The 17,258-nt window shown below is 40.6% G+C and overlaps 1 protein-coding gene across 4 annotated transcripts in view; it reads left to right on the top strand.

The window, feature by feature from the left end:
- The window catches only part of LOC139753815 (TGF-beta receptor type-1-like), a 255,338-nt gene that overhangs the window by 191,747 nt on the left and 46,333 nt on the right, over positions 1–17,258 (top strand). For all 4 annotated transcript variants that reach the window (XM_071670714.1, XM_071670712.1, XM_071670710.1 and 1 more), the window contains exons 7-9: positions 1,345–1,480; positions 14,299–14,393; positions 15,353–15,520. In XM_071670714.1, the coding sequence (XP_071526815.1) occupies positions 1,345–1,480; positions 14,299–14,393; positions 15,353–15,520 (399 nt within the window). The remainder of the gene's footprint in view (positions 1–1,344; positions 1,481–14,298; positions 14,394–15,352; positions 15,521–17,258) is intronic.

Here is a 17,258-nt window from a genome sequence, read left to right as displayed (position 1 = left end):
GAGTGGGGGAAGGGGTGAAGGTTTTGAGAGCAATAAAGAATGTATGGAAAAAGGGGATGTTATCTTGGAGAGTGAAAATGGGTATGTTTGAAGGAATAGTAGTTCCAACAATATTAAATGGATTCAAGACATGAGCTATAGATAGAGTTGTACGGAGGAGGGTGGATGTGTTAGAAATGAAATGTTTGAGGACAATACATGGTGTGTGGTGGTTTGAACGAGTAAGTAATGAAAGGCTAAGAGAGATGTGTGGAAATAAAAAGTGTGTGGTTGAGAGAGCAGAAGAGGGTTTGTTGAAATGGTTTGGACATATGGAGAAAATGAGTGAGGAAAGGTAGACAAAGAAAATATATGTGTCAAGAGGTGGAGGGAATGAGAAGAAGGAGACCAAATTGGGGATGGAAGGATGGAGTGAAAAAAATTTTGAGCAATCGGGGCCTGAACATGGAGCAGGGTGAGAGGCGTGCAAGGAATGGAGTGAATTGGAATGGTGTGGTTTACCAGGGTCAACATGTTGTCAGTGGACTGAACCAGGACATGTGAAACGTCTGGGTTAAAGCAGGGAAAGGTCTGTGGGCTTGGATGTGGATAGGAAGTTGTTTCAGTGCATTACATGTGGCTTTTCTGTCTGTTTTCATGGTGCTATAATTATCCCAGAGGATAGGAAAAAATGCTACCCATTTAAACCCTGCATCTCATTGAAGGTGATTAAAGGGGTAGGAACAGAGAGCTGAAAATTCTCCCTTCTTGTTTCACTTTCCAAAAGAAGTAACAGAGTAGGGGACCAAGCGAGGATTTTCCATTTAAGGCTCTCATCTGTTCTTTGTGCTACCTTGCTAATGTGGGAAATGACAAATGTGCATGAAAATATGTATATGTATGCGTTTGTGTGTGATTTGAAATTGAGAAAACATGGAGGAAGTAAAGTGTTATAGATACCTTGGAGTGGACATGGCAATGATTGGAACAGTGAAAGTGGAAGTGAGACACTGGTGGTTTAGGGATGAAGGTTCTGGGAATGCTGAAGAATATGTAAAAAGAGAGAACATTGTCGGGGAGGGTAGATATGGGTATGTTTGAAAGTAAAGTAGTCCCAACAATATTATATGGATGTGAGGCATGGCTTATAGATAAGGATGTGTGGAGGATGGTGAATGTGATAGAAATGAAGTATTTAGTGACAGTATGTTATGAAGTGGTGTGATCAAGTAAGTAATGAACGTTTGAGAGAGAGGTGTAGTAATAAAGAGTGTGGCTGAGAGAGCTAAAGAAAGTTGTCTCAGAATGAACTTCTTTTAATCTGTGATGGCCTTAGTTACATCTGTTTTATTGAAATTATTGCAGGTTTACCATTATTGGTTCAGCGAAGTATTGCCCGTCAAATCCAGCTGATAGAAATTATTGGTAAAGGAAGATTCGGAGAGGTATGGCGTGGTCGTTGGCGTGGCGAGTATGTTGCAGTTAAAATATTTTCATCAAGGTCAGTATTTTTATTTCCTTCTTTTATCATTGTGAGTTGTGATAACATATTGGTTTAACCAGTGACTGCTTATGTGCTCTTTTAATGGGACTGGATGCCTCTAGCAGTTGACTGGAAGTGAGCTATATCAGATCTGAGACATTTAAGAATCTTTGGTGTGGTGAACTGTTGTTAGTTAGGAAGCATCAGCAAGTAACTCTGTCGGGTTCAACAACCTTTGTCCATATGTATTTTTCAATGCAACTGCTCAGTAACCATCATAAAGCTGTAAGGGGGGATATATATATAGGTAGCGCAAGGAAACAGACGAAAGAAATGGCCCAACCCACCCCCATACACATGTATATACATACACGTCCACACACGCAAATATACATACCTACACAGCTTTCCATGGTTTACCCCAGACGCTTCACATGCCCTGATTCAATCCACTGACAGCACGTCAACCCCAGTATACCACATCGATCCAATTCACTCTATTCCTTGCCCTCCTTTCACCCTCCTGCATGTTCAGGCTCCGATCACACAAAATCTTTTTCACTCCATCTTTCCACCTCCAATTTGGTCTCCCTCTTCTCCTCGTTCCCTCCACCTCTGACACATATATCCTCTTGGTCAATCTTTCCTCACTCATTCTCTCCATGTGCCCAAACCATTTCAAAACACCCTCTTCTGCTCTCTCAACCATGCTCTTTTTATTTCCACACATCTCTCTTACCCTTACATTACTTACTCAATCAAACCACCTCACACCACAAATTGTCCTCAAACATCTCATTTCCAGCACATCCATCCTCCTGCGCACAACTCTATCCATAGCCCACGCCTCGCAACCATACAACATTGTTGGAACCACTATTCCTTCAAACATACCCATTTTTGCTTTCAGAGATAATGTTCTCGTCTTCCACACATTCTTCAAGGCTCCCAGGATTTTCGCCCCCTCCCCCACCCTATGATCCACTTCCGCTTCCATGGTTCCATCTGCTGCCAGATCCACTCCCAGATATTTAAAACACTTTACTTCCTCCAGTTTTTCTCCATTCAAACTTACCTCCCAATTGACTTGAATCTCAACCCTACTGTACCTAATAACCTTGCTCTTATTCACATTTACTCTTAACTTTCTTCTTTCACACACTTTACCAAACTCAGTCACCAGCTTCTGCAGTTTCTCACATGAATCAGCCACCAGCGCTGTATCATCAGCGAACAACAACTGACTCACTTCCCAAGCTCTCTCATCTACAGCAGACTTCATACTTGCCCCTCTTTCCAAAACTCTTGCATTCACCTCCCTAACAACCCCATCCATAAACAAATTAAACAACCATGGAGACATCACACACCCCTGCCGCAAACCTACATTCACTGAGAACCAATCACTTTCCTCTCTTCCTACACGTACACATGCCTTACATCCTCGATAAAAACTTTTCACTGCTTCTAACAACTTGCCTCTCACACCATATATTCTTAATACCTTCCACAGAGCATCTCTATCAACTCTATCATATGCCTTCTCCAGATCCATAAATGCTACATACAAATCCATGTGCTTTTCTAAGTATTTCTCACATACATTCTTCAAAGCAAACACCTGATCCACACATCCTCTACCACTTCTGAAACCACACTGCTCTTCCCCTATCTGATGCTCTGTACATGCCTTCACCCTCTCAATCAATACCCTCCCATATAATTTACCAGGAATACTCAACAAACTTATACCTCTGTAATTTGAGCACTCACTCTTATCCCCTTTGCCTTCACTCATTTGGTCTCCCACTTCTCGTTCCCTCCACCTGTGACACATATATCCTCTTTGTCAATCTTTCCTCTTTCATTCTCTCCATGTGACCAAACCATTTCAAAACACCCTCTTCTGCTCTCTCAACCACACTCTTTTTATTACCACACCTCCTACCCTTTCATTACTTACTTGATCAAACCACCTTACACCACATATTGTCCTCAAACATCTCATTTCCAGCACATCCACCCTCTTCCGTACAACTCTATCCATAGGCCTTGCCTCACAACCATATAACATTGTTGGAACCACTATTCCTTCAAACATACCCATTTTTGCTTTCCAAGATGACTTTCTTGACTTCCACACATTCTTCAACACTCCTTGAACTTTCGCCCCTCCCCCACCCTATGATTCACTTCCACTTCCATGGTTCCATCTGCTGCCAAATCCACTCCCAGATGTCTAAAACGCTTCACTTCCTCCAGGTTTTCTCCATTCAAACTTACCTCCCAATTGACTTGTCCTTCAGCCCTACTGTACTTAATTACATTGCTCTTATTCACATTTACTCTCAGCTTTCTTCTTTGACACACTCGACCAAACTCAGTCATCAGCTTCTGCAGTTTCTCACCCGAATCAGCCACCAGCGCTGTATCATCAGCACACAACAACTGTCTCACTGCCCAAGGTCTCTCATCCTCAACAGACAGCATACTTGCCCCTCTTTCTTTGCAAACTCTTGCATTCACCTCCCTAACAACCCCATCCATAAACAAATTAAACAACCATGGAGACATCACGCACCCCCGCTGCAAACCATCATTCACTGAGAACCAATCACTTTCCTCTCTTCCTACATGTACACATGCCTTACATCCTCGATAAAAACTTTTCACTGCTTCTAACAACTTACCTCCCACACCATATATTCTTAATACCTTCCACAGAGCATCTCTATCAACTCTTATCATATGCCTTCTCCAGATCCAAAAATGCTACATACAAATCCATGTGCTTTTCTAAGTATTTCTCACATACATTCTTCAAAGCAAACACCTGATCCACACATCCTCTCCCACTTCTGAAACCACACTGCCCTTCCCCAATCTGATGCTCTGTACATGCCTTCACCCTCTCAATCAATACCCTCCCATATAATTTCCCAGGAATACTCAACAAACTTATACCTCTGTAATTTGAGCACTCACTCTTATCCCCTTTGCCTTTGTACAGTGGCACTATGCAAGCATTCCGCCAATCCTCAGGCACCTCACCATGAGTCATACATACATTAAATAACCTTACCAACCAGTCAACAATACAGTCACCCCCTTTTTTAATAAATTCCACTGCAATACCATCCAAACCCTCTGTCTTGCCAGGCTTTCATCTTCCACAAAGCTTTTACTACCTCTTCTCTGTTTACCAAATCATTCTCCCTTACCCTCTCACTTTGCACACCACCTCGACCAAAACACCCTATATCTGCCACTCTATCATCAAACACATTCAACAAACCTTCAAAATACTCACTCCGTCTCCTTCTCACATCACCACTACTTGTTATCACCTCCCCATTAGCCCCCGTCACTGATGTTCCCATTTTTTCCTTGTCTTACGCACTTTATTTACCTTTATTTACATATATCGTTTTAGCATTGCCTAGACAGCAAAGAAAATTCATAGATTTATATGAGTAATGTAAGTAGATGTGTGTATATATGTAATGTCATTAGGGGATGCATTGTATTTTTGGGAGTGTTGCAGCCTGAGAATTTTTTCATTTGATAATTTCCCCATGCACTTAAGTAACACGTTACAGTGTTGATGTATAATTTTTCAGAAAAATTGGTCTTTTGAAAGGTGTGACAAAAAAAAATAGGTTTTATAAAAGGGGGGAGGAATGGGATATATTTAGGGAAGCAGTGATGGCTTGCGCAAAAGATGCTTGTGGCATGAGAAGCGTGGGAGGTGGGTTGATTAGAAAAGGTAGTGAGTGGTGGGATGAAGAAGTAAGATTATTAGTGAAAGAGAAGAGAGAGGCATTTGGACAAGTTTTGTAGGGAAAAAATGCAAATGAGTGGGAGAGGTATAAAAGAAAGAGGCAGGAGGTCAAGAGAAAGGTGCAAGAGGTGTAAAAGAGGGCAAATGAGAGTTGGGGTGAGAGAGCATCGTTAAATTTCAGGGAGAGTAAAAAGATGTCTTGGAAGGAGGTAAATAAAGTGCGTAAGACAAGGGAGCAAATGGGAACTTCAGTGAAGGGGGCTAATGGGGAGGTGATAACAAGTAGTGGTGATGTGAGAAGGAGATGGAGTGAGTATTTTGAAGGTTTGTTGAATGTGTTTGATGATAGAGTGGCAGATATAGGGTGTTTTGGTCGAGGTGGTGGGCAAAGTGAGAGGGTTAGGGAAAATGATTTGGTAAATAGAGAAGAGGTAGTAAAAGCTTTACTGAAGATGAAAGCCGGCAAGGCAGAGGGTTTGGATGGTATTGCAGTGGAATTTATTAAAAAAGGGGATGACTGTAGTTGACTGGTTGGTAAGGTTATTTAATGTATGTATGACTCATGGTGAGGTGCCTAAGGATTGGTGGAATGCTTGCATAGTGCCATTGTACAAAGGCAAAGAGGATAAGAGTGCGTGCTCAAATTACAGAGGTACAAGTTTGTTGAGTATTCCTGGTAAATTATATGGGAGGGTATTGATTGAGAGGGTGAAGGCATGTACAGAGCATCAGATTGGGGAAGAGCAGTGTGGTTTCAGAAGTAGTAGAGGATGTGTGGATCAGGTGTTTGCTTTGGAGAATGTATGTGAGAAATACTTAGAAAAACAAATGGATTTGTATGTAGCATTTATGGATCTGGAGAAGGCATATGATAGAGTTGATAGAGATGCTCTGTGGAAGGTTTTAAGAATATATGGTGTGGGAGGCAAGTTGTTAGAAGCATTGAAAAGTTAATAAATTTATTGAGGATGTAAGGCATGTGTACGTGTAGGAAGAGAGGAAAGTGATTGGTTCTCAGTGAATGTAGGTTTGCGGCAGGGGTGTGTGATGTCTCCATGGTTTGATTTGTTTATGGATGGGGTTGTTAGGGAGGTGAATGCAAGAGTTTTGGAAAGAGGGGCAAGTATGCAGTCTGTTGTGAATGAGAGAGCTTGGGAAGTGAGTCAGTTGTTGTTCGCTGATGATACAGCGCTGGTGGCTGATTCATGTAAGAAACTGCAGAAGCTGGTGACTGAGTTTGGTAAAGTGTGTGAAAGAAGAAAGTTAAGAGTAAATGTGAATAAGAGCAAGGTTATTAGGTACAGTAGTGTAGAGGGTCAAGTCAATTGGGAGGTAAGTTTGAATGGAGAAAAACTGGAGGAAGTAAAGTGTTTTAGATATCAGGGAGTGGATCTGGCAGCAGATGGAACCATGGAAGCGGAAGTGAATCATAGGGTGGGGGAGGGGGCGAAAATTCTGGGAGCCTTGAAGAATGTTTGGAATTCGAGAACATTATCTCGGAAAGCAAAAATGGGTATGTTTGAAGGAATAGTGGTTCCAACAATGTTGTATGGTTGCGAGGCGTGGGCTATGGATAGAGTTGTGCGGAGGAGGGTGGATGTGCTGGAAATGAGATGTTTGAGGACAATATGTGGTGTGAGGTGGTTTGATCGAGTAAGTAATGTAAGGGTAAGAGAGATGTGTGGAAATAAAAAGAGTGTGGTTGAGAGAGCAGAAGAGGGTGTTTTGAAATGGTTTGGTCACACGGATAGAATGAGTGAGGAAAGATTGACAAAGAGGATATATGTGTCAGAGGTGGAGGGAACGAGGAGAAGAGGGAGACCAAATTGGAGGTGGAAAGATGGAGTGAAAAAGATTTTGAGTGATCGGGACCTGAACATGCAGGAGGGTGAAAGGCGTGCAAGGAATAGAGTGAATTGGAATGATGTGGTATACCGGGGTCGACGTGCTGTCAACGGATTGAACCAGGGCATGTGAAGCGTCTGGGGTAAACCATGGAAAGTTGTGTGGGGCCTGGATGTGGAAAGGGAGCTGTGGTTTCGGTGCATTATTACATGACAGCTAGAGACTGAGTGTGAACGAATGGGGCCTTTGGTGTCTTTTCCTAGTGCTACCTCGCACACATGAGGGGGATAGGGGGTTGTTATTCCATGTGTGGCGAGGTGGCGATGGGAACAAATAAAGGCAGACAGTATGAATTGTGTACATGTGTATATATGTTTATGTCTATGTGTGTATATATATGTGTACGTTGAGATGTATTGGTATGTATATTTGTGTGTGTGGACGTGTATATATATACATGTATATGTGGGTGGGTTGGGCCATTCTTTCGTCTGTTTCCTTGCGCTACCTCGCTAACGCGGGAGACAGCGACAAAGCAAAATAAATAATAGATAAGATAAAACTTGCAACATAAGGGCCCACTAAATGTTTGGAGCTGCCAGTGGAATAGTAGTTATTACACAGAAAGAAAGGAGAAATTGATAAGGAATAAAAGATGTAGCAGTACGAGTCAGGAGTTGAAAATTTGTATTTTGGGACCAAGCAGTGTTTTCATTTTAGAAATACATGCTTTTAGAAACCTGGGCCTGCAGATTGTGATGTTTTAACTTTAACATAATAATTTGTTAATATGATTGAAGTTTCAATGTTATTTGCTTTTAAACAGTGGAGTCTTATTTATTCGAACCTTACTGATATGGCTCTGTGGATGGAATTCACAAAAATATGTGGATTCTTCTCAGTCAAATGCCATATGTACTGGTTAGCCAAGTAGTATCTGGACATTACAGTTCAGGCAGGCATTATAAAAAAGACAATACTTATCATGCAATATTTATGTCTTAGCACTTTCAGTTATAAATAAAGTAATAGTCACACAGTATGCAATTTATATCATTCAAGATAAATGGAGACTCTTTTGCCATGGCTGCCCCCTTAATGGGAGTTCCAAGAAAGAACAGGCAACAGAAATATAGAAAGATAGATAGATAGATATCCATAACAATACAGGAGGATTTATACTGCTTAACACTTTCAGGCATAGAGGGTGAGGCCTCAGTGATAGGCCTTTGGGCACAGTCTTCTTATGGGGTTCTTGCACTGTTAGCATGGGTGACTTGGCTAGGCATCAGTTCTTGCTTTCCCTCTATCTGTACTTTTAGGTTCATGAATGAGCTATTCCATTGCTAAAGAGAACTATGTAAGAATTAGCGTGGAATAAAAAAAGTACTGCATAGTTTGATTAGTATGATATAATGAATGGTATGTGCATGGGTTGAGTAATGTATATTAGTTTGTAAAAATGAGGAATGATTACATATTTCTATCATGATTATTGCTTGTATTAATATTTTATGAATTAAGTTGTTTATTGAAGAGAATTTTATAAAAAGTAATGTTAGAAAAAACTATATATTGAATGGTAAGCGCACAAGTTGAATGGTGTTGGAACATGGTTTAATTATTAGTGATAATCACTTGATTATATTGCAATTATCACCCATATTATTAGTTTATGAGTTAGGAAAGATATTTTTGAAGGGAACTAATAGATATCAGTGTAAAATAAAAAGAAATTACAATACATATTTGGTAAATTTAAGATAATGAATTTTTAAGCGCCGAAGTCAAACAGCATTTGTCTGTGGTGTAAATATTAGAAACAATGATAAGTTCACATATATGAGTAATACACAAATTATTAGTTTATGTGTTAGATAAGATATTTCTAAAGAGAACTGTATAGAAATCAATGTAAGATAAAAACTACTGTATGTTTTGAGGATTGCATGATGAAGGTGAGTATTGGTCAAGAGGGTTTTTGTGTTGTTTAAGTATAAGTAATAATTACACATTGAAATTGTAATTGTTGCATACAATATATGTAGATGCATAAGTTTAGATAAGACATTTTCTAAAGGGGAATGTGTGAAAATCATTGTGAAAATGTTAAAGTACTGTATATTTTGATGAGTGAAAGATTGTGAAGGGTAAGTGTGTTGATTGAACAAAATAATCTTGTTATCATTAGCAGTAGTTACACATGTATGTTGTGATAATGGTGTTACCAGACTCTGCCTGCCTGTGATTAGGCTGAAGGTGAAAAGTCACTTTCAGCAAGGCTGTACCATTGTCTGTTAATGAAAGAGAGTACGGTTTTGCTAAAGAAATTGAACCCATGATTTCTCTGTTACTGGAAGTAATGCATCCATGGAGATGCAGAACCTCTTGGAAAGGGGATCATGAAGTAGCACGAAGACCCTCTCAAAAAGGGTGTTGGTGGGCAGATATGATATTAGCATTTTTTTTTTATTATACTTTGTCGCTGTCTCCTGCGTTAGCGAGGTAGTGCAAGGAAACAGATGAAAAAATGGCCCAACCCACCCACATACACATGTATATACATACACGTCCACACACGCACATATACATACCTATACACCTCAACGTACACATATACACACACAGACATATACATATATACACATGTACATAATTCATACTGTTTACCCTAATTCCTTCCTGTCGCCACCCCGCCACACTTGAAATAACAACCCCCTCGCCCCGCATGTGCGCGAGGTAGCGCTAGGAAAAGACAACAAAGGCCACATTCGTTCACACTCAGTCTCTAGCCGTCATGCATATTGCACCGAAACCACAGCTCCCTTTCCACATCCAGGCCCACAGAACTTTCCATGGTGTACCCCAGATGCCTCACATGCCCTGGTTCAATCCATTGACAGCACGTCGACCCCGGTATACCACATCGTTCCAATTCACTCTATTCCTTGCATACCTTTCACCCTCCTGCATGTTCAGGCTCCAATCACTCAAAATCTTTTTCACTCCATCTTTCCACCTCCAATTTGGTCTCCCACTTCTCCTCATTCCCTCCACCTCTGACATATATAATAATAATGATAATCCCTGGGGATAGGGGAGAAAGAATACATCCCACATATTCCCTGCGACTAAAAGTGGAGGGAGTGGGGGGTTGGAAATCCTCCCTGCCAATTTTTGTTTTTCCAAAGAAGGGAACAGAGAAGGGGGCCAAGTGAAGACATTCCCTCTAAGGCTCAGTCCTCCGTTCTTAACACTACTCGTTAACTCGGGAAATGGCAGACATGTATAAAAAAAGATAATGATCATAATGATAATATCCCTGTGGATAGGGGAGAAAGAATACTTCCCACATATTCCGTACATGTCTTAGAAGGGGACTAAAGGGGGTGGGAGAGAGGGGCTGAAAATCCTCCCCTCCTTGTATTTAAATTTCTAAAAGGGGAAACAGAAGAAGAAGTCAATTAGGGAGTGCTCTTCCTCCTTGAAGGCTCAGAATGTGTATGGATATAACCAAGATGAGAAAAAAGGAGAGATAGGTACAGGTACATCACTGATTTTCTGGCACTCTTTTTACCAAAGCCTTGCCAGATTAATCATTTTGCCAGACCAATCGTGGTCACATAATGATAATTCATCAACACACCTCTAACCCACTAATCCCATGATGCTTCTTGAATCTTTGAAGCCATCCTTCGCTATAGTCATGCTTATGTTGTAATTTAAGTTTTTTATGGAACAACTTATCTTGGTCCATTATCATGCTAACTGACAAGTCCACTCCATCACTCTGATGCTGTCAAAACCATTTCATCATCACTCGATCATGGTCATTACTCTTACCTTCTTTTACCATCTTTCATAGTTTTTCTAATCGTCCTTTGCTTCGTGGAATAGCTGTCTGCATAGAATTTCAATATTTTCTCCCTGTGTTTCTCCATATCATACACAGTTGATGAACCAATCCTGTAGATGTCACACAGCTTACGCACCGAAACACCACGAACCATTTTTTCAACAGTTCTACTTTATCTTGGATTGATATGGACTGGCGTTTACATTTGACACCACAACTGACGCTCTCATATGTCTTAGAAACCACAGCTAGGGTTACATTTAACCAAAATAAGCTGAGAATCTCACAGAATTGCGGTATCACCACCAACAAGTGCAGTGTAAAGAAGGTAAATAAATGCACCCTACACACACCGCCATCTGTGGCCGCCCAGTAGATTAGTCTGGTGGCCGTGGTAATTTCAAGTTCCCTCACATAATTTTGTCCAGACGAAAGGAGGTACCGGATCATCAGTTTCCGGAAATTCGGTGGTGTACCTGTAGTACGTTTGAGGAATAAAACCTGGATGTTCTGGCTCTGAGTGAAACGAAGCTCAAGGGTAAAGGAGAAGAATGGTTGTTTGGGAAAGTCTTAGGTGTAAAGTCAGGGGTTAGTGAGAGGACAAGAGCTAAGGAAGGAGTAGTACTATTGAAGCAGGAGTTGTGGGAGTGTGTGATAGAGTGTAAGAAAGTAAATTCAAGACTGATGTGGGTAAAACTGTAAGTGGATGGAGAGAGATGGGTGATTATTGGTGCTTATGCATCTGGTTATGAGAAGAAAGATCATGAGAGGCAAGTGTTTTGGGAGCAGCTGAGTGAGTGCGTCAGCAGCTTTGATGTACGAGACCGGTTATTAGTGATGGGTGATTTAAATGTGAAGGTGAGTAATGTGGCAGTTGAGGGTATAATTGGTGTACATGGCATATTCAGTGTTGTGAATGGAGATAGTGAAGAGCATGTGGATTTTTGTGCTGAAAAATCACTACTGATTGGGAATACCTGGTTTAAAAAGAGAGATGTACATAAGTATACGTATGTGAATAGGAGAGATGGTCAGAGGGCATTATTGGATTGTGTTAATTGATAGGCATGTAAAGGAGAGACTTTTAGATGTTAATGTACTGATGGGGGCAGCTGGAGGGATGTCTGATCACTATATTGTGGAGGTGAAGGTGAAGATTTGTAGAAGTTTTCAAAAAAGAAGAGAATATGTTGGGGAGAAGAGAGTGGTGAGAGTAAGTGAGCTTGGAAGGGACCCCTGTGTGAGGAAGTACCAGGAGAGATTGAGTGTAAAATGGCTAAAAGGTTTGATGGTATTGCAGTGAAATTTATTAAAAAAGGGGGTGACTATGTTGTTGATTGGTTGGTAAGGATATTCAATGTAAAGTATTCTCGGGAAATTACAAGGGAGGGTATTGATTGAGAGGGTGAAGGCATGTACAGAGCATCAGATTGGGGAAGAGCATTGTGGTTTCAGAAGTAGTAGAGGATGTGTGGATCAGGTGGTTGCTTTGAAGAATGTATGTGAGACATATGATAGGGTTAATAGAGATGCCTTATGGCAGGGTTTAAGAGTATATGTTATGGAAGGTAAGTTGCTAGAAGCAGTGAAAAGTTTTTACCAAGGATGTAAGGCATGTGTACAAGTAGGAAGAGAGGAGAGTGATTGGTTCCCAGTGAATTTTGATGTGCCGCAGGGGTGTGTAATGTCCCCATGGTTGTTTAATTTGTTTATGGGTGGATGGTTAGGGAGGTAAATGCAAGAGTTTTAGAGAGAGGGGTGAGTATGCAGTCTGTTGGGGATGAGCAACCCTAGGAAGTGAGTCAGTTGTTGTTCACTGATGATACAGCTTTAGTGACTGATATATGTGAGAAACTGCAGAAGTTAGTGACTAGTTTGGAAAAGTGTGTGAAAGGAGAAAGTTGAGAGTAATTGTGAATAAGAGCTAGGTTATTAGGTTCAGTAGGGTTGAGGGACAAGTTAATTGGGATGTAAGTTTGAAAGGGGAAAGATTGGAGGAAGTGAAATGTTTTAGATATCTAGGAGCGGACCTAGTAGCAGGTGGAAACATGGAAGCTGAAGTGCAACAGGGTGGGGAGGGGGCGAAGGTTTTTAGGAGCAATGAAGAATGTGTGGAAGGAGATAACATTATTTCGGAGAGCAAAAATGGATATGTTCGAAGTAATAGTAGTTTCAACAATGTTATACAGTTGCGAAGCATGGGCTATAGATAGGGTTGTACGGAGGAGGGTTGATGTGTTGGAAATGTAATATTTGAGGACAATATGTGGTTGAGAGAGCAGAAATGGTTTGGTCTTATGGAGAGAATGAGTGAGGAAAGATTAACGAAGAGGATATATGTGTCAGAGGTGGAGGGAATGAGAAGTGGGAGACCAAATTGAAGTGGAAGGATGGGGTGAAAAGTATTTTTAGTGATCAGGGCCTGAACATACAGGAGGGTGAAAGGCGTGCAAGGAATAGAGTGAATTGAAATGATGTGGTATACTTGGGATTGACGTACTGTCAATGGATTGAACAAGGGCATGTGAAGCGTCTGGGGGTAAATCATGGAAAATTTTGTTGAGCCTAGATATGGAAAGGGATATGTGGTTTTGGTGCATTACACATGACAGCTAGAGACTGAGTGTGAACGAATGTGGCCTTTGTTGTCTTTTCCTAGCGCTACCTCAAGCGCATGCGGGGGGGAGGGGGGTGCCATTTCATGTGTGGTGGTGGGAATGGATGAAGTCAGCATGTATGAATATGTACATGTGCATATATTATGTTTATGTCTGTGTATGTATAAGTATGTTTACATTGAAATGTATAGGTATGTATATGTGCATGAGTGGGCGTTTATGTATATACATGTGTATGTAGGTGGGTTGGGCCATTCTTTCGTCTGTTTCCTTGCGCTACCTTGCTAATGCGGGAGATAGCGACAAAGTATAATAAATAGATGAAATAAATAAATATATCTGGGGATAAGGGAGAAAGAATACTTCCCACGTATTCCCTGCATGTAGGAAAAGGTGACTAAAAGGGGAGGGAGCAGTGGGCTGGAAATCCTCCCCGCCCAGTTTTTAGTATTACAAAAGGAACAGTGAAGGGGGCTAAGTGAGGCTTTTCCCTCTTGGGCTCTGTCCTCTGTTCTTAATACTTACTTGGTAAAGCGGGAAATGGTGAGTATGTATGAAAAAAAAATACACACACACACACACACACACACACACACACACACACACACACACACACACACACACAAAACACACACTTATGATAGACCTTGTTGAAAGTTTCAACAATCTCATGTGATGAAAGATGATAACTGGTTATAGTAACTTAGTGTAGAAAACTAATTATTCTATTTTCTAGGGATGAGCGATCCTGGTTCCGTGAAGTAGAAATATATCAGACAGTGATGTTGCGACATGACAACCTGCTTGGTTTCATTGCTGCAGATAACAAAGGTGAGTATTGTGTTTTTGTTATTTTGATGTTTTCTCCACTTCAATGTGCTATCTCTAATTCCTCTCACCTTTGCATTCAAGTTTTCACATATATTTTGCACATTTTTGTTTTTCATGATAAGTGAGTAAAGTTAGTAATGTCATTAGAGATCTTTAATGATTGTACTTGGCTCATGATTGAGTTAAATGAAAGTTTCTGTATGGTCATACACTTTCCAACAAAAGTTGTCTCTATTGCACATGTTCAGCATTCCCTTCCTTGCTATCATTATCCTCATTATGTTCAGCTTTTCAGATGTCACTAAATGAATTTATCCACCTCTTTCTTAACCTCTTTTTTGGGTGTCATCTACTGTACTGTCAGAGCACTACATATTTTACATAACTATACTTTTCTTGAGAGGTCTTTTGCCGATCTTTTGAGTATCTTTACAATGTGCATATTTGTCTTTTCTTCTGTGTTCTTCATTCTAGTCACAATATTCTGAATATTTATTTTTGCTTCTTTTCGTTTCACTCCACTTCATCATGCACACTGTAGCTCTCCAATATCCTCCAGTTCATATTCCTTCAATATTTCAGAAAAAATACATTATATTTTCCAAAACCTGCAGTTACACTACGGTCATTATATATCATCATGTCTTGATATAACAATTCAGGAAGATGGCAATTGATGATGAACAGAAACAAACTTATGTATGTTACTTGCACAGAATAATACTATGCCTGAACTAGGGAGCTGCCTCATTCATTGTTAACCATAATGCAATGTATTTTGCTTGAAGCTTCCAAATGTTAGGGTTAATATCAACCTGAGGAACTATTGTTACTTGAAACATGATAAAAATCCTCTTCTTTGCACTTCATATTTTGCTAACCAATTAAAAGTAGCTTTGTAAGGAAATAATTGAGAAGTTGGATACATTAGTTCCTAAAATTCTTTGGTTACTTTACAGATAATGGAACATGGACACAGCTTTGGCTGGTGACAGACTACCATGAGAATGGATCACTTTTTGACTACTTAATGCGTTACACAGTAGACACAGCTGGTATGATACGCATGGCACTGTCTATTGCCACTGGTTTGGCTCATCTTCATATGGATATCATGGGTAACAAAGGTAAGAACCATTTAATGATTTACACCAAATTTTTTTTTTCTATGTCTTGTCATTTTTATATTGGAAATTAAGTGTTTTTTCTAGAGAGTTGTACAGCAGTATGTAAAAAGTAAGTAGAGCTGGCTGGGCCCCTGCTCATGGGCACTGGATAGCCTGTTCCAAATCCTCTTCGGTCTTGTCCCTTTTCTGCCATCTTTTTTCAGTTACAACAGATCCCTTTTGTCAGTCTTTCTTTACTCATCCTCTCCATGTGCTCAAACTGCTTCAGCACTTTCTGGTCAACCCTCCATTGGGCTGTACCCACTGTCACACCATCCTTTAACACTGTCATATCATGGATGATTAGCCCCCTTCATGCCACATATATCCTCCCCCAGGAATGTCATTTCTATCTAATCCCCCCTTCTTTCTTTTTTTTGTTCAGGCCCTGAGACTTACTAACATACATTACTGCTAGGATTCTATATCTTCATACATACCCATCTTTACATTTAAAGCTACTAACCTCCCCTTCTGAAAGCCCCTTTTTGAAGCCAGGCCTTGATTTCTTATTCTATCTTGTGATTCACACCAGCCATGATGGTTTATATTTAGTCCCAGGTACTTAAAGCCATCCTTTACCTCCAGGTCCTCCTCATTAAAACACGCATACCATCCTGTCTTGCTTCCATGCTACACCTCTTTTTATTTACTTTTGTTCACATTTAGTTTATACCTTTCTCTTTTTATACACCCTCCATTCACTCCCAACCTTTGTCAGCAGTTTTTAGAATTTCTGTATTGAGTTTGCCACCAAAGCATTGTCATCGGCAAACTGCAACGGGGTCACCTGTCATGCCTTTGTATGTCCAGTATGCTACTGCGACACCCCTTGCTTCAAGACCCTTGCATTCAGTTACCTCACCAACTCGTCCATAAACTGGTAAAATCATACATCCTTGATGCAAACCCACCCTCACCAGAATATGCTCACCTTTCTCCTGTCTTGCTTGTTCACATGTCAGACTGCCTGGTGAACACTCACTGCATTTATTTCTAGTCCCTCCTTTAACTTCGGGGATGTGTTCCTTGAAAACACAACTTAAGTGGAATCACTGGATATTGAGTCTCAATTTATCATAAGATTCAATGGAATAAGGGGGATTAGATTGCAGGAGGAAAATTCTCAGCTACTTTTTTTTTCTTTTTTTTACAAAAATGTGAATGAAATGTTGATGTATACAATACAGTTTAGCAACATTGTTTATCAAGTTTTTTATTATTTTTTTTTATTATACTTTGTCGCTGTCTCCCGCGTTTGCGAGGTAGCGCAAGGAAACAGACGAAAGAAATGGCCCAACCCCCCCCCATACACATGTATATACATACGTCCACACACGCAAATATACATACCTATACAGCTTTCCATGGTTTACCCCAGACGCTTCACATGCCTTGATTCAATCCTCTGACAGCACGTCAACCCCGGTATACCACATCGCTCCAATTCACTCTATTCCTTGCCCTCCTTTCACCCTCCTGCATGTTCAGGCCCCAATCACACAAAATCTTTTTCACTCCATCTTTCCACCTCCAATTTGGTCTCCCTCTTCTCCTCGTTCCCTCCACCTCCGACACATATATCCTCTTGGTCAATCTTTCCTCACTCATTCTCTCCATGTGCCCAAACCACTTCAAAACACCCTCTTCTGCTCTCTCAACCACGCTCTTTTTATTTCCACACATCTCTCTTACCCTT

The sequence above is a fragment of the Panulirus ornatus genome, chromosome 15 (genome assembly GCF_036320965.1).
Source record: "Panulirus ornatus isolate Po-2019 chromosome 15, ASM3632096v1, whole genome shotgun sequence".
In the NCBI taxonomy this organism is placed as follows: domain Eukaryota; kingdom Metazoa; phylum Arthropoda; class Malacostraca; order Decapoda; family Palinuridae; genus Panulirus; species Panulirus ornatus.
The sequence above is the reverse complement of the archived record's forward strand: the minus strand, read 5'-3'. Positions and strand labels throughout refer to the sequence as shown.